The 25,528-nt window shown below is 37.6% G+C and overlaps 1 protein-coding gene across 4 annotated transcripts in view; it reads right to left on the bottom strand.

Moving 5' to 3' along the window:
* The window catches only part of phc2a (polyhomeotic homolog 2a (Drosophila)), a 53,026-nt gene that overhangs the window by 8,121 nt on the left and 19,377 nt on the right, over positions 1 to 25,528 (bottom strand). For 2 of the 4 annotated variants that reach the window (XM_067371469.1, XM_067371470.1), the window contains exons 2-9: positions 20,969 to 21,197; positions 18,870 to 19,013; positions 17,128 to 17,205; positions 16,760 to 16,921; positions 15,687 to 15,824; positions 15,273 to 15,579; positions 3,584 to 3,945; positions 3,314 to 3,467 (exon numbers count right to left, since the gene is read on the bottom strand). In XM_067371469.1, the coding sequence (XP_067227570.1) occupies positions 3,314 to 3,467; positions 3,584 to 3,945; positions 15,273 to 15,579; positions 15,687 to 15,824; positions 16,760 to 16,921; positions 17,128 to 17,205; positions 18,870 to 19,013; positions 20,969 to 21,133 (1,510 nt within the window). In that variant the 5' untranslated portion in view covers positions 21,134 to 21,197. Of the gene's footprint in view, positions 1 to 3,313; positions 3,468 to 3,583; positions 3,946 to 15,272; positions 15,580 to 15,686; positions 15,825 to 16,759; positions 16,922 to 17,127; positions 17,206 to 18,869; positions 19,014 to 20,520; positions 20,567 to 20,968; positions 21,198 to 25,528 lie in introns of those variants that run through there. The other 2 variants (XM_067371471.1, XM_067371472.1) reach the window with 2 other exon arrangements.

Raw genomic sequence — 25,528 nt, 5'->3', positions numbered from 1 at the left:
AAAATTCTGAGATATAAACTCACAATTGCGTGATATAAAGTCAAAATTCTGAGATATAAACTCAAAATTGCCTGATATAAAGTCAGAATTCTGAGATATAAACTCAAAATTGCCTGATATAAAGTCAAAATTCTGAGATATAAACTCACAATTGTGTGATATAAAGTCAGAATTCCGAGATATAAACTCGCAATTGCGTGATAAAAAAGATAAAAAAATTCTGATATAAACTTGCAAGATATAAAGTTTCACAAAATTGTGAGTTTATAACTCGCAATTACGAGAAAAAAAAAGTCAGAATTGTGAATTTATATCTCAGAATCTGACTTTTTATCATGCAATTGTGAGTTTATATCTCACAATTCTTACTTTATAACTCACAATTCTGAGAAAAAAAGTCAGTTTTGTAACTTTCAATTACCATTTTTTTTTTTTTATATAGTGGCCGAAACAGACTTCCATAGTAAACCTATACAAATTCTTTGTACCCTCAAAATAATTGTATACTAATAACCAGAATTCCATGTATTTATAGAATAAAACTGCATGCTAAAGTCTGCACAAATTAAAATTGACTCAATCAAACATTAGTCCTGTGGTAATCAGTTAAACCATGCAAGCCAATCCACAGGAAAAATGTGTTTGTCTTCATAATGTTTAGTCAAATTCTGAAAATTTTCTTCCCCTCTGGAACAGCATTCCTTCTCTGATGACGTCAGTCTGCTGAGAGGGATTCTGAAGAGGTGTGCTAAAATCAAGCCTCGTCCTCTATTTTTTCTCATTCAATATTCAGTTTCACTCGGAAATACGTCACAACACTGAAGTCGGTCAAAACTTGCAGTTCACATGGACTTTTACACTATTTTATGAATGCAAAAAACTGCTTATGGTTGCAGACTGTTTGTTCTTTGTACAAGCAGACTGTAAGAAATACTGTTCTAAAACATTACTTATCAGAAAATAACATTTCAAATAAAGTTATCTCTAAAACTAATTAATCTACACTATTATTTATCTTCAGTACAACTGGGAATAACTGTTTTTAACTCTGTGTCAAGCTCTACCCTGCATTAGCTGCAAGATTATCTCGTATTGAGAGCAGACACAAATGTTTCGATAAGAGGTTCTTGGGTTCCTCAGGGACAAAAGGAGATCCAGGGTAACACAGGGGCATGTATAGTGAGTCTATTGCTCGTAAGATATACAACACCACTCATGTGCCACGCTCAGCAGCTGGGAATCGAAACACAATGGAGTCTAAGTATCGTAAGCTAAACCCAAGCTCGTCTTGCACTGCAATGTCAACGTCTGGAGCAATTACATCAATTGCAAGCTACTGAAACATAATAATTAATCAGGCGTAACCACAGTGATTTTGTTGTTTGCTTTAAAAAGAAGAGTTACTTTGATCTGAACTTGAACTTACTCAATTCTATGAGACTCACCTCTATGCTAGCATGGAAATAGCTGATTAAAGTGTGTAATCTCACACATGAAAAACCACTAAATGTGTTTAATCTAAAACAAAAAAACTTTTATGAATGCACCATGATCCATATCAAGCAAAATTATTAGCATGATAAAACATGTCATAAAAGAATGACATGATTTACGATTCAAGTGCTCTGATGCCGCAAGCCATTTACGATCATAAAAGAGCAGTTTATCATCATTCATAATTTAACGTCTGAGAGGATAGGCCTCCAACACACCTGCCAGACAGCTAGAGTGCGTCCACCTTTATTCCCACGTCCCACCGAGAACAACAGAGTTCAGACCCTTGTCCCTAATTATAGCAGAAGCTGCCTGTCACACTCTCGAAAGTGCTTTGACTGGACAATAGACACTGGGGGTGTGACAGATCTACTCTTCCGCTTGAGGGGAGAGCTCATGTTGTTGGCCTTTGTGTTTTTGTGACTGGCAAACCTACAGATGGTAGTGACGTAGTAGCCTCTCTGCGTCTGGCTAGACCAAGATTTTGCAGTCAGTATAGCTGGATGTGACCAAAATAGTTTTAATATTCCATGCCTTTTTTCAATATTTTTAGGAGATTAATTGTTCAGTCATATATTGTGTTTGACAGTGTAATATCTTTGTGATGTGTAAATCTATAATAAATAAAGTGTTTAAGATGTGACATTTCAGTTTCAGAGAAACACACAGTACGTAATCAGCTACACTATAGTACATAGATTCACTATAGTACATAATAAATAACTACATAACATCTATATGATTGGTATTTTTTGGTATTTTAAATCAAGCTTTTTCACTGTGATATATTTTTGATATGTAAATATCTAATAATATGCAAATCTAAAATTACACTACTTGTTGATGTACCACTCCATAATGATCCTAATGGAATGTGCTTAGTAGACCACTGTTGCTATGGTTACCTGTCTGCATATCACATTCAGCAACTTAAATGGTTCCTGAAATGTTTTAAAATGACTCTTTTTTCTTATTTTTTATTCTACACATTGAAGACCCCCAGCCTTCTGTTTTGATTTCCTCAACTCAAACCTTCATTAGGGGAGATCAGACTTCCCAAACCTCCCATAATCTGCACCCTGGTATTTGAAATTATTAAAAAATCTTGATTTTCAACTGCGGATGTTGATTTTATTGCAGCTTTGTTTAAAGACATAGTTCAGTCATAAAACTCTAGATGGCGCAGGCTGATGGGTCCTTAACGGAAACTGATGATAATTACAGCATTAACTATACTTGGTACAAGCTGATTGGTCCACATCACTTCTGCAGCCAATGAGCTTGTTGCTCACATTTAAATGGCTGGTAACATTCGCTATAGCAGTTTGCAGCACACTTCAGAGTTCCTCTAAAACCCTCCACCTTCCCCAGCTCCACCTGTATATTGTAGATCTGATATGGGTTATTGATATATTCTATTTGTGCAGCAGCACTGTCTTACTCGCAGCAGCATATCGACATATGAATTGGCACTAGCAAGTTCCTGTACTTGCTCTGCAGCAGCAACAGCGTAGCAGATCTATTCCGCCAAGACCAAATACATTAACTTTGTCACATCCATTACCATGCTAAAAATCTTCAGCGAGTTGTCATGATTGAACTAAATATATTAATCCAAGTTACTGATTATATTGAGTGCATTTGACTGTTAGGATAATAAAAAAAGATGGAGCCATTTATATTTGTGTAAATCAAAACACAAAGAATGCTTGCAGATATTGCTAAATTAAAAAATAATTGCAACCTTTTCCCTTTTTGAACCAACAAACTAAATAAATGAAAGTCATGGAAATGAAACAAACAATAAAATAATCAGTACCTTCTGTGTTGTCTGTCACTTTGCTTTGATGAGATTGTTTGACTGACTGGGATTGTTCTGATTGGGTTGGCTCTTGTGTTGGTATGGATAGCAGCTGCGGTTCGAAAGGAACAGGGTTGTCCTTATTTGACACATCCTGTGTGGCTACTTTCAGCTGAAATTAATGTCAGAACAGGAAGGGTCAGAAAAGAAGGGAATAAGTGAAACGAATACAATTAAGGTACACTCAAATAAAGAAACAAACCAATACATGACGTTCAATCCACTTACATGAGTTTGAACTGGCTGGATCTGGACATTAACTGCAGTAAGCTGTAGAGGTGCTGCTTTGCTGTGGCTCAGCATGGGCGGCTGTCCATTCTGGGCAAGTGCCTGCTGACTCACAGTGGTGGAATGGAAGATGGTGGCTTGTTGGCAGGTAACAGGCACTTTGGGCAGCAAAGGGAGAGGGCACTGCTGAGGCTGAGCTGGCAGGGCAGGCTGAATGGCTACAGCTTGCAATGTGTGAGGATGAATGGTGGCAGCTTCTAAGAGCTGAGCTTGACCTCTCTGCAGTATCTGAGGCTGCTGCTGTATCACAAACTGATGCTTATGCTGCTGGAGCAGCTGATGGGTCTGAATTTGGGTATATGCTGGAATAGATATAACAAAAGACAACTTTATTTAATGATTAATGTGACATACTCATTTCAGGTTCAGAGAAACAGTATGATAAATTAGCTAAACTATAGTACATAGATAGATAATATGTGATATGCAGATATTGTACTTCTCCATTGTACTTTTAAATCAAGCTTTTAACAACAACTGATTTAGCATTACTAGCCTAAAACATGTACATAATAAATGTATGCCTTGTGAAAATGATGCAAAATAATGTCTCACTAGAAGATTTTATTTTAGACTCTAGCACTACATACTGAATGCGATGCATGTGAGATCCCCTGAGGGGGTTTTCATTGTTTTATCAGGTTTGTCTTGCTGACTTGAGGTTAATGGGTTCATTTGGCTGAGTTCAGCTTTCTGATCTGGAATGTCAACTGTAAGGTTTATAAAGCATAGCTCTCTACTCATCGACTCGTGAAGCGCCGTATGACCTTGATGAATCAGATGGCTCCAAGTAACCTTCAGTTAGACACACTCTGACAGCCTGTGCTGTGGTAACTCCAAGGAATGCCAGCCTAATTTGTGCAGGACACTTAAATGCACTATGAGTCATTTTACAATGTTCATACTTTCTGGTCTATTAGGCTGAACAATGAAGGACAGTTGTTTTGGACTTTTTGTTCTAATTTGTAGAATGTTCCATTTATGTTATGGACATAAATGTGTGTTGGCAGTGTGTGTACACAACCACCCGATAGTGATAAAAATCCACTTACTCCTTTCTTTTTAATCCCCAATAAATCATAAGCAGTGTCTCAGAACAAGCCGTTTCCAGATCCTTGGCAGTGTGACGTCACAAACGCCACAGGTCCCGCCCACGAATGTTGACTGACACTTGAACATAGAACCGCCCTGAGCGCGTGCAGCGAGTCCGCCATTGCTGCACTAATGTCTCCCAAGCGTTTTAGCTGTTCTGTAGCTGGATGGATTAATCCACATAGCTCTTTTCATTTACTCCCTAAATCTGAGCTGCTGAAAACGAGGCAGATTAACTTGTTTTCCAGAAAATTCTCCCTCAGTTCTGTCGAAATTCGTTTATGTCTGCGTGAATCATTTCACACCGATCTGCTTAGTGAACGAATATCAAAACAAAGGGACAATACAAAACAGAGACAGTGCTAAAAATGTGCTACTCAAGGATATACAAGTAAAAACTGCTCGTGATCCAGCTTATACTGGATAAGGCAGTAATGAAGGGGAGGGCACTTTATTAAAGTTCATCTGAGTTTATTTACGGGTATAAAGTTTATTAAGAACCACCCGAAAGGCATAAGGTCTTTATATGTTCATTTACTGTGTTAGTTGTAATGAGTGTTTCTGTGTAACGTACTTCGCTATGTATGTTGGTAATACAAGGAAAAGAGAGAGAGTTTATGGATAATATTTTAATGCACACTTGCAGTGTTTTATTAAGCTCTTACAGTGATTTTCTAGAGTGAAAACGGACGCTTCATATTTTTTGTTAAGTACAATAAATGTCATAAAACTCATCGGTAAAGTTTGGCCATCATTCGGACGGTACAACAGGCCTGTACTAATATAGTAGATTAAAAACAAGAAGACAATATGTTATAACCGTAATGAACTAAACTATACCTGTTCTATCTCCATGCAGCATATATTCACAGTTTCTGACATTATTGTGCATCCTGACTGAATCCTCTTGAAGCTCCGCCCTCTTAGGTCAGCGCAGCAGCTCATTTGCATTTAAAGGGACCACACTAAAACGGCTTGTATTTGCTCAACCTCTAAAAGTGGCAATTTTAACATGCTATAAAAAATGATCTGTGATGTATTTCGAGCTAAAACTTCACATACACACTCTGGGGACACCAGAGACTTACATCTTGTAAAATGGGGCATAATAGGTCCCCTTTAAGCTTTTCACTCTCTATATTACATGATAACATGTGTTACAGAGTACTGTTGAGATTGATGAGCATTATTACTCAAGAAAATTGAATTCTCATGCCATGCTCTCCCTCAGAAAAGAAACAACTTGTGAATAGACAAGCGATCAAACGCCATGGTCTTGATGTCAAATTCCTCCAAGAAAGCAAAGTCTGTTCAGAGGTTGTGGGAGTCTGTTTTTTTATCATTTATGTGGTGTTTTGTAGTGTCAAAATAAACACAATATTACTTAGCGTGCCATATTGAAACACCCTCCCCCGACAGCCTGCTAAGTTCAAAGCATTCATAGAATAGCAACAACAGATGCAGGGCCTTCTTTGAGCACTGAAGACCACATTCTGGTTCAAGTTCCACCCATGTTGATAAATAATTAACTGCTGCCCTTTCTCAGCACAGTTTAATATGACAAAAAAAAGAGAAACGTCTGCAAAACTTCCTGGCCTTTGAGGGATAAGTGCTAAAGGATATCATTTACCCAGCCTCAATACTGAGTGCTACTTCAAACACATGTATATATAATATAATTTATGTTTTTACTGTCATATACAGTATCGAAATCAAAGTATTGTGGAACATGGTGATCAAACTCACATAGTATTTTCCTTAACTTTTTGCATTCCACTGCTCTGCTTTTTCCCTTGTTTTTTAATGTAAACTTCTACAAGATGGACATGTTTGACCACTCGTGTCTCATTTCTTTTGCAGCTTCTCACACTTGACAAAGCATTCTTAAAACCAGCTGTTCAACTTAAAAAAAAAAACATTTCTAAACCTTTAATTTTTTTCATTCCAATGCCCCACATCTTGCATTCTGTGTGAAAATGCACACCGTCGTTGAAACAAAGTTCACTGATAAGGGAAGAAGGAGGTGGGAATCGGCATATTTTTAATGCAATTTTAATTTTAAAAAAAAGAAAGTAAAGCGGCAGCCCCTCATGGACGACTGCTACATAAACTAAAACATACACAACATAAAGTCCTCTCGTACTTCTATGTTGTACTTTGCTGTCGTCACTCATCCTTTTATCCTTCCTGAGCTCCTCCATGGGACTCGAGACGGGTGTGACGAGAATACTTTTTGCGTGCCAAAAAACAAAATAACGACTTTTCAACAATATCTAGTGGTGGGCGATTTCAAAACACTGCTTCGAAGCTTTATGAATCTTTTGTTTCGAAACAGTGGTTCCAAAGTCACGTGATTTGGCTTTGTTTACGTGGCCTGAACCACTGATTTGAAACAAAAGATTTTTAAAGCTTCGAAGCAGTGTTTTGAAATCGCACATCATTAGATATTGTTGAAAAGACGTTATTTTGTTTGTTTTTTTGGCTCACAAAAAGGATTCTCGCCACATTATAATATTAAGGTAGAACCACTGTACTCACATGCTGGGCCGCATTAATGCACGGGCTTACCTGGGCTTAAGCCCAGGGCCCCGGGTGAGGGAGGGCCCCGGTGATGCCGGAAAAAATATAACCGCATTTTCTAATGTGATGACTGTCGCTTTAACATCGCTTTGATATGAATACATGTGCTGTTCTGCGCGTGAAGTTCATACGACGCGCTGCGTCAGCAAGCAACTAAGTAGGCTATCAGTATCTGGACAACGCGGACAGACCCAGTGGCGCTGCCTGTGTGCGTACACAACGCGTTTTTGCTTTGAAAAACGCGAGACGCGGGGCAGTGGAATGGGGGAAACCGCAAGGTCTCGAGACGCTTTTTAAAACTTTTTTAAGCTGAACTGATTCATGGCTTTAGATCGCCATGTCATGCATCAAGACGCGAGCGCAGCGGGTTCTGCACGTCCTTCTAGCGCATGTTTACATAGAAAAACAAAGAAAAAGTAACGCAGAAAAGCGCGTTCTGTGTGAACAGCCCCAAAGAAAACAATGTGTTCGAATTTTAAAGACGTGGTGCGTCGCTACGCTTCTCGACCGATGTGCGCCCCTTCACTCACTGAACCCTGCAGAGAACTGAAATCAAATGCATTTCTGATTTGTTTAGATATGTCTGCTGCATGACGATACAGTTTGCTTTCTCATGACACTAGTTTTAATTATGCAACTTTGCTGCATAACGAATCAATAAAAGCAACCAGCTGGATATAAACTAATGCAAATAGATGGTAACAATCATGACATTAAACATTTGGGTAGAACTTGCGTGTGTTTTTGTCACATTGTTTTAAAGATCAAAGTACAGGATAAAAAAGTAGCCTAATTTTTGCCTTAAAGAATTAATTGATTCTGAACTGCCGAAATGAGCAATTCCAGTCTCACTTCCTGTTACAAACCTACATAACAATGTAAAAATTTGTGTAATGGCAGCCGGTTGCTCGTGAACAACATCTATTTTGGCCCGCCTTCAAACACTGAGACTGGAAGACTGAGACTTCAAAAAGCTGAGACTGGAAGAGTTTGGTTTGTGTTGTTGACATGTTGACATGACATCTTTACGGTGCAAAAGCAAATCCACTTTGCATGCACTTCCAAAAGACAAGGACTCACACTGGAATTGAAATGGTAAAACTGGCGCCTTTGTTACTGTTCGAATCTGCATCTCGTTTCAGAGGCTGCGTCCTCCAGAGCTCGCATTTGAAGGGCTGCATACATCATTAAGGATGTCTTATTTAAGAAAAGTAACCATAATAAAATTGATGGTTATTCCTCATGAGGTGCAAAATGCTGTATTTTCTTTCTTACTTTGCAATCCAACGGTTGTTTTTCTTAAATGAGCCGGCCCTCAATGACGTATACAGCCTTCAAATGCGACCTCTGGAGGATGCAGCCTTCGAAATGAGTAGCCTGTACAAATAGTTCAGACTATGTGCCAATATGTAGTTCATGCAGTGATATTTATATTTTATAACAGACCAATAGATTTGGATGTTTTGGTAATGGCATTTATTCATGCAAAATAAAAGGCTGATAACTTGCACTTTGTGATTAAGAAGATTGAGTGAATGTAGGCAGGGGTTAAATTGGGATTTGTTATGTGGGGGGGCTCTGTGGTTTCAGGCTTTCGAGTGGTGCATGTGTATGCAAAGACTTCAAAATCGTATCATTTGACAAACTGTAAAATATAACAAGTTGAGAGAGCCCTCTGCTATGAACAATAAAATGCTGATCAAAATCATTCTATAGATGCTGGTAGTGTGAAAGCTACATCTGATGACAATAAAATATTTCTGTAGGCCTGTGCCTTCTCCTTTGTGTCAGTATTAAATATAAGTGATGCTACCATTAAAGAACAGAATATAAATACAAAATACAGTGCTCGACATTAAGCCTGGGTTCGTGCTTGTCCTTTGGACAACTAAATTGGTAATTTACTTGTCAGAGTAAAAAAGTAGCTTGTCTGGAAAAAAAATAAAAAATTGTATTACTATGCAAATCTTTTATCTTTTATTTCATATTCTTACATTTGATAAATTAAAATAGTAAGACACTAGGGCTGTTACCAAATTAAATAATTTACACTGAAAAAGTACAACTGCGTTCAATAATGTTATGAGATTCTTTAAATATTTTTGAATAAACAAATAAGAAATGTTGGTGGGAAATTTATACTTTTAAACATGAAATTAAACCGCCAGTAGATGGCGACAAGTGACCGTCTTAATGAGTGAGCCACTGAGTCATTTATTCAAACGATTCACTCTGAATCAAGAATGAAGCAGTTGTTTATGAATGGGCGATTGAATCTTCACCCAACCGATTTGTTCAAAAGGCTGAATCATTCAAAACGGCTGAGCGCAGCTGCGAGATGCGCTGCTTCTGCTTTGTTTGGAACTATTTTCGCTGCTACAATAAAACAAAAAACAGGCATATTGCATCTAAAACGTAAGTGATTGATATTAACTACTTGTTTATTGAATTGTTGTATGAAATTAGTGTCAATTTCAATCGAGGTGATATTCAGGAATTCAGCACTTTCGGTCGTGTGATGCTTAACTTTATCATATGTCGTAAATAGCAAGCTAAACCCCATTGAATTTTTATTGCAACATGATAACTGAGTTTCTTTGTGTGAACAGAGCTCATTTGTTTTGAATTCTCCTCAAGAGGTTACATCCTCAACAGCGCAATATCACCGCCAGTACATCCACTAAGCTAGATTAATCATTCTCGCGTTTTGGTTGTTATTGACATTTTAATCAAGCTACTTATCTGGTCAGGCAAGTAAAATTCTCTTTCACTTCAAAAACTCCACTTGTCCCGCAGTCCCGGACAAGCGTATGCCGAGCCCTCGTAAGCCTATGTGCCAGGGCTCAGCCCCGGACGGCCCCGGCCCAATTTAACCCCTGAATGTAGGTAATAGTGCTGGTGGATGAAGGGCCCCCTCAAGAGGTAAAGCCCAGGGGCCCCTTGTAGTCTTAATGCGGCCCTGCTCACATGAACTGTTTTAAATATGTTTTTAGTACCTTTATGAATCTTGAGCAGTTCGGTGACATTGCTGACAATAGAGGCCTCATTGAGCCATCGGATTTCATCAAAAATATCTTAATTTGTGTTCCGAAGATGAACGAAGATAACGACATAAGGGTGAGTAATAAATGACATACAAAGTTCTGTCATGAAACTCTAGATGGCGCAGACTAATAGGTTCTTTAACACACCTTCTAATTATCACATCATTATCTATAGGTCACAGATGTCCTGCTGTATTAGTAGCCAATGAGCTTGCGTGCTTAATCTTTAAATACATGAGTTAGCATTGCTTAGTAGCGCAGTGTGCTCAGAAACCCTCCACCTTCCCCAGCTCCACCTGTATAGATCTGCTACGGTTATTCATATACGCTATATTGTACAGCAGCAGCATGTCTTACTTGCTCACAGCAGCGGGTCGTGTATGTATTGGCAGTAGCAAGTCCCGTACTTGCTCTGCAGCACCAGCAGCAGCAATTAAGCAGCAGCAGCGTAGCAGATCTATTCCGCCAAAACCAAATATATCTACATTGTCATATCCATTACCATGCCAAACACTCAGAGAGTTGTCATGACAGAAATCATTTTCATTTTTTGGTGAACTAACCCTTTAATAGTTTTTATGTAAATATACACTAGACTTGTGTTCAGTGTCTCATATATGTGCGGCCCTTTTTAAAAAAGTGAAAAGAATTTAAACTAAAAAAAATTCTCAAGATACATTTCACTGCATATTTAAACACAAGAACACATTCTGTGTGAACTTGACAAGCCTCTTAAAATAACTGCCAAAGTGGCTTGACACAACATGCCTCAACCATAAAAAACGTCAGTCTAGAGCAGGGCTCCTAGAATTCAAACACTGATCAAACTCACCTACCTGTAATTTTCTAGTAACCCTGAAGACCTTGATTAACTTGCTCAGGTGGCTTTGATTAGGGTTGGAGCAAAACTCTGCGGGGCAGTGACCCTCTATGGCCAGATTTGAGGAACCCTGGTCTAGAGCATTCCTACATAAAAGTTTGAAAAAACTTTTTTTTTTCTCTGACTGGCTATTGATTACACTCCCAAAGTAAAGGGGGTGGAGTTTCTTTGCTCATGTACAGACGTTATTGGTCTCTGAAGGAAAAGCTCTCCAAGCTATTGTTCATTACAGCCGATTAAAGAATCTGTTGGCCCACAATCTTAACCTTGATCAAAACACTTCATGTAGGCCCAACATTTCAATTCTGCAGTGGTCACTCCAAGAAAGGTATGGTCTTACTTAGGTTTCTCTCCAGTTTTGGTTTCAATACTTTGAGTTTTATGCTCCTGGCTATGTGCTTTTCTTGTCTAATGAATTCCTTATGAAGAAAACACGGCCAATGCAAGAGTGAGCCATTCAACACACCATTTCCATTTACCATTTGGTCTCTTCATAGACTTTTCCTCTCTAAATATAGTATATGCACCGAGATTTACCATAATAACAGGTCTCTTCATTTAGGAGCTACTGGAACTGGACAAATGTTTAAACAGAGCTGAATTCAATTATCATACTGCTATTTGTAGGTTCATGAAACTCTGTTAAGCAATGAATGTGTAAAGAAAAACATACTGATGGATGGTGTTGCCAGTAAGTACTGACCCTTCTCACTGCTCCAGTGGTTTCTTTGGCTTCGTCTCTAGCTGTTCTTTGTATATATTGATGCTTGAACCCTCTCTGTCAAGCTTTCATGACAGGAAATGGTCAGGACCTTACCACATACATGGAAACCCACACCCACAAATAACACATTAGCCCACTTGTGGTTTCCATTTGTATTGGATTGTAGTTGTCTACTGAAGGCTTGGATTGTCCTGAGTGTGACTTGTTGCTATTAATATGAATGTAACGGATGATGTGTTATGCGATTAATGGGCAAGAAATGGAAAAGTCTTTCTTAGGGGCCGTTTACACAGGACATATTCTTGTGTTCGATAAAGCGGATGAAATGGAGCACAGTAGTTTTTAAAGATGCGTTTTTATAGGTGTAACCTATAAAATTTGGCATGCTGTTTTAGGGGGCATTTTTATACACAAAAAAGTGCTTTGTTTGATTGGCCCCTTACGCTCATGAAACAAAATGCTAAATAAAACAGCAAGATGTGATGGAATAGCCAAAGATGTCCATCTGATACACAGACCAACAATAAAAAAAGCACAAATGTTTCCTGAGTAAACAACCCTTCATATTCTCAAATCTGTTTCGTACATGCAGACCAGTGTTTTTTGTTTATACCACAACAAATAACTACACATGTGAGAGTTGTTGGTTTTCCTATGACTCAACAAGAAAGATTTGGTGTTTTTTTTGTTGTTTTTTTTTTATTAAATAAAATTCAGCATGTGGAAGGGTCAGCCTCTAAAAGTCTATGGCTTAAAACATTATATTAAAATGACATTATTAAAATTCTATATTATTTTGTCTATATAAATTAAAATCAAAACACTACAATTTAGTCATGTGAAATGCTACAAGTGAATTTAGGCATCAAAACATAAATATAAAGTATAAATTACGAAACACATATTAGGGTTTTATAGATTAACTTAAAGGGATAGTTCATCGTAGCAATAGTTCTCTTACATTTCTCTTGTACTTGATTCTTTGTCCTGCTGTACACAAAGGAAGATATTTGGAAGTACACTATATTGCCAAAAGTATTGGGACACCCCTACAAATCATTTTCCCCAAATCATTGAATTCAGGTCTTCCAATTACTTCCATGGCCACAGGTGTATGGCAAACATTTGAAAGAATGGGTCGCTCTCAGGAGCTTAGTGAATTCAAGCGTGGTACCGTGATAGGTTGCCACCTGTGCAATAAGTCCATTTGTGAAATTTCCTCACTACTAAATATTCCACGGTCAACTGTTAGTGGTATTATAACAAAGTGGAAGCAATTGGGAACAACAGCAACTCAGCCACAAGGTGGTAGGCCAATCATAGAGCGGGTCAGCGCATGCTGAGGCACACAGTGTGCAGAAGTCGCCAACTTTCTACAGAGTCAATAGCTACAGACCTCCAAACTTCATGTGGCCTTCAGATTAGCTCAAGAACAGTGCGTAGAGAGCTTCATGGAATGGGTTTCCATGGCCGAGCAGCTGCATCCAAGCTTTACATCAGCAAGTGCAATGCAAAGCGTCGGATGCAGTGGTGTAAAGTACGCCACCAATGGACTCTATAGCAGTGGAGACTTGTTCTCTGGAGTGACGAATCACGCTTCTCTGTCTGGCAATCCGATGGACAAGTCTGGGTTTGGCAGTTGCCAGGAGAACGGTACTTGCCTGATTGCATTGAGCCAAGTGTAAAGTTTGGTGGAGGGGGGATTATGGTGTGAGGTTGTTTTTCAGGGGTTGAGCTTGGCCCCTTAGTTCCAGTGAAAGGAACTCTTAATGCTTCATTATACCAAGATATTTCGGACAATTTCATACTCCCAACTTTATGGAAACAATTTGGGGATGGCCCCTTCCTGTTCCAACATGACTGCGCACCAGTACACAAAGCAAGGTCCATAAAGACATGGATAAGCGAGTTTGATGTGGAGGAACTCGAATTGAGTCCTGACCTCAACCCGATAGAACACCTTTGGAATAAATTAGAGCGGAGACTGCGAGCCAGGCATTCTCATCCAATATCACTGCCTGACCTCACAAATGTGCTTCTAGAAGAATGGTCAAAAATTCCCATAAACACTTTCCTAAACCTTGTGGAAAGCCTTCCCAGAAAAGTTGAAGCTGTTATAGCAGCAAAGGGTGGGCCAACTCCAAATTAAACCTTACGGATTAAGAATGGGATGTCATCAAAGTTCATGTGCACGTAAGGACAGGCGTCCCAGATCTGCTGGGTTACAATCATTCTTCCAAATATCTTCTTTTGTGTTCAGCAGAACAAAGAAATTTATACAGTTTTGGAACAACTTGAGGGCGATTAAATGATGACAGAATTTTCATTTTTGGGTGAACTATACCTTTAAGTAAGTATTAGATAAGGAAAAAGAAGATCTTAATGTAAAACCAGGAAATATGAGCATGTGCAAATAAGTATCCACTGTTGAACGATGCTGATAAATTAAAACAAAAACTCTAATACCTAACTTATATGGCACCAATATGTTGTGCATCCAGGGGTATAACTCCTCAATAATTGCTTACCATTGACATATAACATACAGTACTGAGAATGCAATTCAGTATTGTTAATAAATAAATTGCTGATGTACATTATTAATACAAAATGAATGGCAGATATTCAGGGACCACTTTACAGCATCTCACTTTACTAGCATGTGGGGCAGATTGTGTCGTTGAACCAAAAAGGCTGTATATCTGTCTCAGTGATAAAGGATATCTTTTCAGAGAAGCAGGGCTTTGGAGGGTACAAACAAATAGAGAACCCCAACAACTACAAATGCACACAAAACAGGTGTGCTATCGTGAAACACTGCCGCCCAGTGTGCACCTCAAGACCGCTGCCACAGCAATCCGACACCCTGTTTAATGCTCAAGGCCAGATGTCCCTCTCACTTGAGCTTTTCTTGTTGCTTTCACTCCTTCATTAGTGAGACAATCGAGACGGTACACTTTCACTGGATCCTCCCCTCTCTGCTTCATGTTAAGACCAGAGTTATTTTAGTATCACTGAGATACAATTACAGTTTTTATTAATATTTTGGATTAGTTTTTATATTTTAAGTGTTTTAAAAATAAAAAAATATTTTTTTCATTTTATTTTAGTTTTAGTTATTTTAGTATATCAAGTCAAACTAAATGATAATTAGAAATGTTGCCTTCCTTAGCAACTAGCTGAAATAAAACAAGTGTGTTTAGTTAAGTTTGTGTCATTTCAAGTAACAATGGGTTCAGTTGTAGTTAACTATAATAACCCTGGTTAAGACAGAGAAAAAGCAGACAGCAACCAGAAGTGATGGCCTACCTGTGCTGATGAGAGGATGGCCCGCCACTGAGGTCACATTGGGACACACGTTCAACTCCTGTGTTGTGAGGTCACTGGTTTTGTCGTTTTTTCCAACAGTCTCTGAGGATGTTTCTGCAGGACTACCCTTTGCAGCAGCTCCCTGAGGGTTTGGCTCCGCTCCAGGACTCTTCAGACGGGCCACTGGCTGGCCAGTCAAAGAAATTTGTGCTGACGCTCCGGGGGACTGTTTCACATTTAGGCTCTGTAACTGAGACTGAGAGAGGGAGGAAGTGAGCACCCCCTGCTGGCCACGAAGAGCCAAGTTCTGCACCAAAGAGGAGAGAGATAAAAGTGAATTTGGTGTGGCAACCAAAAAGCATGATATATTAGTATAGATGTACTGTAAGACAGGTTGGTGTATGTTAGGATTACCTGTCCATTGATGGGTGGCGTATTGACTGACAGAGCAGTAGCTTCTGGTTGAACTGCTGGGGTGAAGATAAGCTGGGGGGACAAAGGAACAGCTCGTCCTAGGCTCCTAGCTACTTGCACAAGATTAGTTTGCTGTGCCTGGAAATCATACCAAAATGGTTGCTTTATCTGAGTGTATGAGTCAAATTTATATAACAAATACTAGGGTATCAAATTTGACATCAGAGAGAGGACTTGAGCCATTTCAGCTGTTATAGTGCTGAAAGGACTTCATTTTTTAAATCCTGGCAGATCTCAAGCAGCTCATTTACTGCTAATCAGTTCCCAGCCAAAAACTATTTTAGAGAAAATAGTTGATGTGCCAGTGAAAACATTTTTGGTCAGCATTCTGTCTCTTATTGGGTTTTTTGAAAGAGCTGCAGCTGTGCCACATTTAAAATCCAAGGCCAAATGAAAAAGATGTTGTAAGATGGCAAGTATGAATGCAACACACACACAATGCCAAAATGCCAATTATTTTTTCCATTTCAAGAAAAATACTATTTATTCATGAGGAAATCTTGAGAAGAATGTCCAGTAGTTATGCATTTGACTGTTTATAGCCAACACCACAGTGCCATTAGGGAACCAAAATGATCCATTTATACAGTATAAAATCTGAAATGGGACCATTTCACAATTCTCCACAAAAACAAATTGTGTGCTTACTTAATTAACAAACTAACATTAAACACTGCCAATTTATTAATAAATTACAGGTGTCTCTTCTATTTTCCATTTCTCTACTCAAAATGTTTTAGACAAAACATATTTTCTTGGAAACATTGCTCAAATTGGTGATTTTAGTTTTCCCCAGTGTTCTCAATATCACTTAACATCCTTTTACAATATTCCTTTAACTAGCTTCTTAATGACATCATCCTCCAGGAAAATAAATCATATTGGTGCAATACAATAAAATAAAACACTGGGTTATGTTTAATCTGTGTTCATTATAATAATCATCTAAAAACATTAGGTATGTCTTTATTTAGAAAGTACATTTGTGGTTGCACGTGTGTAAGCGGTTTTACCATCTGAGCTCGTAAATACATCTGTGCTTGGCTGGCGGTGAGCGTGGGTGTGGAGGAGCTTCCCAGCAGAACGGCCTGTTGGGCAATGCAGACTGGAACAGAGTTCCCACTCTGGGCTCGACTGATCAAATGAGCCGCCGCTGGGGATGTGGCCAGGTTTATCTGTTATAACAAGGAAAAATCTTAACAACGTGATTTTTATCTTAACCAAAGCGTTACGAATGATCACATTCAGTCAAAAGTTAGGGATTCCACCAATATGTACATATAAAAAGGGGTTACATGCAAGTAATACCCACTGCCATTTTTTTCTGTAGCACTGCAGACTTGTTGAGTGAGATATCAATGTCAGTTTTAATAATACTTACAGTGGTTTGGGAGGCCACAGTCTGCTGGGATGTAGTGCCATTTGGATTACAGCTTTGTCTTCCTGCCACTATACTAGCCTGTGGGGAATGAATGAATGCCAGAGAGAAAGAGAGAGAAAGATGGTAAAGAGGGAAGGACACAGAGATAGGTCACAAGTCAAACCCAGCACTCATTAATCAATAACAACAACATTGAGCAAGAGAGAGAGAGAGAGGGGCAGGAAACGGATCCCTCGTTCCCACAGCAGTGTGAACAGCCTGCCACTCAGCACTACAACCACACAATACATTCAACTCTACTGTACTCCCCAAAGGGATTTCTATTCTGTGGATCAAAATTATGTTTAACCTTTGAAAATACACAAATAAATTATTTGTGCAGATGCAGTGCGTCTATTCAGTGCACTCTCAGCATGTACCCATCAGGGTCTTTCAACAGTAGGAAAAAAAAAAAAAATATATATATATATATATATATATATATATATATATATATATATATATATATTTATTTTTTTTATATTTATTTTTTTTAACAAAACATGTTTTATTGCAAATCTTGTTAAAATTGGTCATTATTTTATAGTTTTCCCCATTTTTTGTGAAATTAACAGCTTAAACCTCAGTATTAGCAATGGATATGATGAATTATCAAATGTTTGTGGTAATAATTGGTTTGTTTTTATGATTTATGACATTTCACATAAATCTATGTGATGATATAAAAATGTCAAAAGTTGGTTAAAAATATCAAAATGACCTTCAAGTTTAAACTCAGTAATGGTTTAGATGACTTTACTTCTTTAATTTACAGCAATAAGCCACTCAACAAATAATTGAAGCGAAGCTTGACACGCTGGCCAAACGTATGAATCAAATCGTTCCTCGGTTGTTAAGAAATGCTCTTTACCCTTGGTTTCCTCAAATATCCACAGGATGTGGCTCTGCCAGAGCAGATTTTTGTTAAATTGTTGCAAAACATGCCTCTGGCCATTGCAAGGAATCCCACATCAATACTTGTCACAAGAGATGAATGGCCCTGTACATGAGCTACTCACTCCACAATTCATAGAGCCATGTGTGATTTTCATTAGATCTCAAGTGCTTTAATCCAATTTCTTTATATTCACAAAGTATTGTATTTTAACCATTACCTGACTATCTTCAGATACTGTAAACCACTATCTGACACAAGCATGCACATTTTTTCTCTGTGTTTGATTAGCATGTTGAGAGATCACTGAACAAAATATTTCTATTGGTAGAATTAAACTCTTTATAGAGAAACGCAGAATAGCCTGATCAAATATTAAGACAATAACTAGTTTGTTAGATTAGAGAACAATTTTGAGGAATAATAATGTACTAGCATGAATGCCGATAAGCTTGAGCAAGCATGCATATGTTGATGTACAGTGGGGTCCAAAAGTCTGATTTAAAATATAATCTGAACCTGGAAATTAATAGAAAGATAAGACAACAATGTTACTAAGAAACATTTATATTAATCAAATAAGCACATTTGTGACTGATCATGTGAATTTATTGCACAGATGGTCAGATGTTCTTCCACTGAAGCTCAAGATGTTTGCATTTTTCTCAAATCATGCTGGAAAACATGTTCATTAGGTTTTACACAAACTGATGGAGTTCATGCAGCTCGGGTGCTGCTGTCACTAAAGCAAATAATTTGTAATGGCTTTTTGGGGGCTACTATATATGTCTATGGCATGTATGCCCACCTGCTGCACTGCAGCCAGACTCAGGTGCTGTTGCTGTAGTGCTGCGGTCTGTAGCATGAGGTGTTGTTGTTGAGCTGCATACATCTGCTGTAGATACTGAGCTGCTGCTGTGCTGGGCTGCCTGTTCAAGGCCTGCTGGATGACCTGAGTAAGATGAGATGGGATAGGATAATTAAATAAACATGTGAATAATATTCTACCCCAAGGGCACATATTATTTATAACGTACACCACAGAGGTGCAAAGAAAAACACTTCTCATTGTATCATGTGTAACCAGCACATACTGTTCTATGCAGAAAGAATGACTATAGCTCCCCATTTGTAAACACAGAGGGTCGCTGGGTGCGCTCCAGCACGGCTGCATGCCTGAGTCATGACATGGCATGTGAGGTCACTGCCATCCATCACAGCAGCCTGACAGCATGACTACATTCCCTTCAGAGCTAAAGCATCCCACCTAACATCATCTGTACACACTATCTTCAGGGCAATCAATTTGAGAATTAACCTAATTTTATTATTATTTTTTATTATTATTATTATTCTACTCATATGAAAATTACTATTACTTATTTTATTCTCTGTTTCAGCTATCACTGGTTGAATTATTTGCATTTATTAGACATTCGGATAAACGCGTCAGCTAAACAAATAAATGAATATTGGTAGCAGGTAATTGTTTTTACACTGCAACAAATCATTTACTCAATCAGAATTTTGGTCTTGTTTTCCAGTAAAAATATCAAAATACCTAAAACATTTACTTGACAATACATATTAATAAGATTTTTCTAGAGAATGTATATCTTATTCAGTCAAACCAAAATTTATTCAGACACCTTGAACATTTCATTCATTAATACAGTTTATTCACTATAGTTAAAAAAATGGTAATAAAATATGACAAGATCTCAGAATTAAACTGTGTCAGAAAAAAAAAAAAAAACTTAATTATGTCAGATAACACTTCAGCAAAACATGGTCAGGTCAAAGTGTCTGAATAATTTTTGGTTCCAAATATTTTATCAATTTTACCGGTAATCCACTGTATGAAGAATCTTTGGGTATAATATGTCACAGTTTACTTTATTTTGCTATCCTCACTTACATAAATGAACTATAGTTTACCCACTAGTAAAAATATATCAAAAATGTCTGAATAATTTTTTATTTGACTCTATATGTAATGTTCGTATCCTTATATTTTCTTATCTCATGGTTAATTAATAATTACAATATTAATGAAAACACTCTATAATAAGGTTAAAATTAGTTAACCAACATGAACATACAATGAACAATGTTTCTACAGCATTTATTAATCTTCAACATTTCTAAAATCAGAAGTTCTGCATTAGTTAATACACTTTAAACTATCATGGACAATTGTTTTTCTATTAACTACCATTAACAAAGATGAATAAATGCTGTAAAATATATTGCTCATTGTAAGTTAATACATTAACTACTTTACAGACATCTTGCTCAATAAATAAGCACTAAATAGAGAAATTATTGTTTCTTAAAACAGATTGGAGATAGATATTCTTAAAACAAATCTAAAAAGAAAATGATCAAAATGTCCAGTCTCTTATATAATATCAACATGTTTAACAATGTACAAACTGCCAAAAGAAAATTTATTTTACCCTGTGAAGACCAAATCTTGAGCTCTCTTGAATGAATCCATCTGGATTCTTACTGAGCATGTGCTCAGTGGTACTACCAATACTACCATTCAAATTCAGCTGACATCAGAGGTCTTCTTCTGAGCAGCCAATCACTGTTGGTCAGCTGTGGACTCTGATTCATCACTGAGAATAATCAAGGATACTAGAGAATAAAAGTCTACTATATTGCACTAAAACTGTTATATTTGTTAAAACAAATACTGCGTTACTAAGTAAACATCACTAAATGCAGATGTGACAACTGAAGAGCACCACATTAACAATGAATGAGACCCTCATGTTCACTGATTATAGACGTGGTTGATGCACATAGCCTGTAGATGGCGCCAAAGGATAATGCAAATTTATAGGGTAGATGAAAGAATTTGCAGTCACAATAGACTGACTGTGACTGATTTCTTTGTACCTGAACGGTCTGTCTGTCCGTGATTCCTCCATAGACTGATATCTGAGGCACAGCCTGCTGTCTGCTGGAGGAGTTTGATATGGTGTTGCTGCCGGTGGAGGCTGAGGTGGTGCTGGGGATGGTGACACTGGCACTGGAGGCCACGCTGCCCTGCTCCTTCTCCATAGGGGGCCTCCGCCTGCCTGTGCCCAATCCACGGCTACTGTCGATCGTTCACACTCCCCTCCAGCTGAGAAAGACAAGTTGAAAGCCGTTTTTTATCCTGCTGACAGTGAGTGCTTTAACATGTCATTGAGAAAATCTCATGTTTTCAGGTTTTAAAACATACCCATACTATACACAGATTTTCTGGATGTAGTTCCACTGTGGTTTCTGATCATCATCCATATATAATAACAGACAGCAGCCATTTTTAAAGTGGGCGGACACAGCTGTCAGTAGACGATACCAACAGCCAAACAAATAGAGTATCATAAATCATGGAAAAGCACAGCACTAGTAAAACTCTCCATGGTAACAAATATCTAGGCAGGCTTAATTTGTATTTTCCAGAAAGTTGTAAGAGAGAATAAGTCAGCCATTTAAAAACTCATAAACACATTTAATGAAATGCATTAGACTAGTATTCAGGTAAAATACTACAGAAATTGAATAATCAAATGTAAAATATAACACTGCAGTCTTCACTGTAGGAATTAAATATAGATTAATCATTATTGCTACAAAAGTCATTCACTCAGGAACAGTGACTGGCTTTCTCTGTTCTTTTGTGGTGTTTTGATTAGCATTAAAGGAATAGGTATGGAAGCCTGTTTCTGCCACTAAATTAAAAAAATAAAAACGTAATTGCGAATTTTTATCTCAGAATTCTGACTTTTTCTCACAATTGCGAGTTATAAGGTCAGAATTTCACGATATAAACTCGCAATTGCGTGATATAAAGTCACAATTCTGACTTTTTTTCTCACAATTCTGACTTTTTTCTCACAATTTTTTTTTCTCACAATTGCGAGTTATAAATTCACAATTCTGAAATATAAACTCGCAATTGCGTGATATAAAGTCACAATTATGACTTTTTTTCTCGCAATTATCACTTTTTTCCCACAGTTTTGAGTTATAAAGTCAGAATTCTGATATAAACTCGCAATTGCGTGATATAAAGTGACAATTCTGACTATATTTTTTTTTTCACAGTTTATATCTCATAATTCTGAATTTATATCACGCAATTGCGAGTTTAGATCTCGCAATTCTGACTTTTTTCTTGCAATTCTAACTTTATAACTCGCAATTGTGAGAAAAAAGTCAGAATTCTGAGATATAAACTTGCAATTGCGTGATATAAAGTCACAATTCTGACTTTTTCTTTTTTGCAAGTTTATATCTCTTAATTCTGAATTTATATCACACAATTGTGAGTTTATATCTCACTATTCTGACTTTTTTCTCGCAATTCTGACTTTATAACTCGCAATCGTGAGAAAAAAGTCAGAATTCTGATATAAACTTGCAATTGCGTGATATAAAGTGACAATTCTGACTTTTTTTCCTCTTTTTTGAAAGTTTATATCTCAGAATTCTGAATTTATATCACACAATTGCAAGTTTATATCTCGCAATTCTGATGTTTTTTTCTTGCAATTCTGACTTTTTTTCTCACAATTGTGAAATATAAACATGCTGTTTTTATGCATGTATCTTTAAATGCAAATATGTTGCTGCTCCCCACCCTGCTTTCCAGAAAAGGGCGGAGCCTGTACAACTCGTGCCTCAGATTCTCTGCCAAAATGAACAAAACATCTGTTTGATTTTGATTATCTCTATCGCGGCCACGCTCACGTGACATTGCAGTTTTACGTCATCTGGAAAGTTATTAATTGCATGCGTTTTAAAGCCATAACACTTTAAACTTCTGATATATGGTTTTCTGAGCACACACATCTGAAGACGGCACGTCCTGTGAGTATTAAACTAATTTCTCTTTTTCATCTTATTGCAATTAAACTGTCAAATACACACAATGTTACGTCAAAAACGCAAGTTCATAAACACAAGTAAAGAAATCGCATGTGTATATTAGATGTGTATTAAAGTGTCAGCAGTGTAATATACAGTACCTACTGCTGTATGCTGTAAATATGAACAAAATAACAAAAGAAAAACATAAAATCACTGACTTCTTGATTAAATAACTTACATAGAATAAAGTTTTTACTTGAATGCTGCTGTTAAATGCTATGGCGAGGAGATAAACATGGTGGACTGTGTACAGCTCACTCAGGGGAGGAGCTAAGTTAAACTCTTAAATCGTAAATCTGGAACCGCTCATTTGGAGTGACTGTTTATGATATATGTGTGGATTATGGAAAAAGGAGTGGGTGGATTTTTACCATTAGGTTGGTTGTTTACACACACTGTGGGCACACATCTGTGTTCAAACGCTTAATAAAAGTGAATTTTACATAATAGGTCCCCCTTTAAATGATAATAGTTGAATTAAAATTTTTAAAGGAATGCACAATACAAAGATCCTGATCTTTCCTGAAATTATTCCTTAAGTATTTTCATCCTATGGCTGATAACTTTTCTTTTCTATTTTGCCTAAATTGATTAAAAATGAAACACTAAAAACTAAAATCAACCAAGTGAATTTAGGCCACTACATTATAATGGACAGAAGGTCATCTAAATAAAACAAAAATGGGGAATGAGCGTGATGATAATTAACCCCCAACGGCAGTTTCACAAGCTACTTCCAAAGCTATGAACAGATTCACTCAGACTACCTGCAAATAGCTCAGCTCTCCACTACCATGAGAGGAGATCAGCGTTGAAACGCTCAAAGACTTCCACCTGTTTCCAATATACTTTAGTGGATTGCTGTGTTAAACATCCTGCAATAAATATCCATGTCACTCTCACACTGAGTCCCATTTGACAGGATCAGGATTTAATCTGTGCAGACAGGTCCTTTTCACCACTAAATACTCATATTTTGAATTCTCACTGAAAGTGACAGCTACACAGTTTGTTGGACGTTTTGCAATTCTTTACTGCCTAACTAACACCTCTCAGAATTGCAGGCCTCAGTTCTTTTATGATCCACATGCCCACACCAGCTCCAGTAGCTCTGAACAAATGTGAAGACTGAATGGCTGGAACAATATAACGCAGTCGTGACATCAGCGCTAGAGGCAGCCCTAGGCTTTGATCCATCTGGGGATCTCATGGACCATAGCAGATGTATCAACACGCTGATCTCTGCTGAAGGCAAAATTAATGCTTTGATTTCCACTCAGGTAAAACTGTCTTTCTGTCTTTGGAATGCATTTGATGACACCACACTTGAAATGGTGATTTTCTGATTTAGAGGTAGTCAAGCATGTAACAAGCCAATTAGTATGTCCAAAAAAAAAAAAAAAATCTGCACCTGAAATGACAGAAAGATTACATTCTCAGAGCTATTGCTGCAAGCTCTTTCAGTGTTAACAGGTTTACGTAACATTTACGTAATTTTTTTTTAATGGCCAGTTGAGCCATTCTTGTTTTAAATATCTATGAGTTAAGGAATTACCTGTAGTAAAAGACTAAAGGTCCTTAATTTTCAATTTAGTCGTTCAGTCATAGTAAACGGAGCCCCCATCCAACCTTCATATTCACCTTGTTTTAATGTATGAGCGAGTGCGGCCATTTGTAATGCTGTAAAATTCTAAGAATGTTTTCCTAATGTTCTTAATAACTCATGAAAAATGAAATTTCCAAAAGTTCTGTGAATGTTAAACATTCTGAAAAACATTCAACATTGAAAACATTCACACAGAAAAACGCAAGGGCAGTAGAAAGGAAAAACCCACAAGGTCTCATTTTTCATTTTTGGAACAGCATGTCACGCATGAGACACTGCAAAAAATATGAGAAACAAGAGCAACCATCAAATATGTCCGCCTAGCGCATGTTTACATAGAAAAACAATGCAAAATCAGCACAGTGGAATGCAGAAACCGCCCCTTTCAACATGAAATTGTTAGCTGGGAACATTCCACTAACATTTTAACTGCAGCTGATTCCATAACTCATGGATGTAAAGAGGGAACTAAAATCAAATCTTAAAATTGTGCAGAAACAGTTCAAGCCAAAAACCGAATCAGTTGCACTGTACTCACTCAGATAGTCTGACAGCTTCCACCACAACTTGTGACAGGATACAACTAGCAGCGATGAGAATCCAACCTCTGACTCTTCTCTGGACCAGAACTCCTCCCAAAACAGATGACTGGGACCCAATAATGTCATTAAACAAACACACATCAAAGGCTGCTGCAGGGGGAAATGAGGTGGGGTTTTCTTCTTGGGGGCTGGGCGGACACTTGTTGGTCAAAATAAACCCAGCCCCACTTCCTTTACTCAGCTGAGGAACAGCTAGACCAACAGCGAGGCCGCTGATACACAACAACCAAATGGGATTTATCCTCTTCTGTAGTGCAATACACCTGCTGTTATATGTCTAACACGTTCAGAAGGCCCTAAAATATCACATTTTGAGTTATTTGTGTTTCT

This window comes from Chanodichthys erythropterus, chromosome 20 (genome assembly GCF_024489055.1).
Source record: "Chanodichthys erythropterus isolate Z2021 chromosome 20, ASM2448905v1, whole genome shotgun sequence".
NCBI classification, from domain to species: Eukaryota; Metazoa; Chordata; class Actinopteri; order Cypriniformes; family Xenocyprididae; genus Chanodichthys; species Chanodichthys erythropterus.
This window is presented reverse-complemented; position numbering and strand designations above follow the sequence as displayed.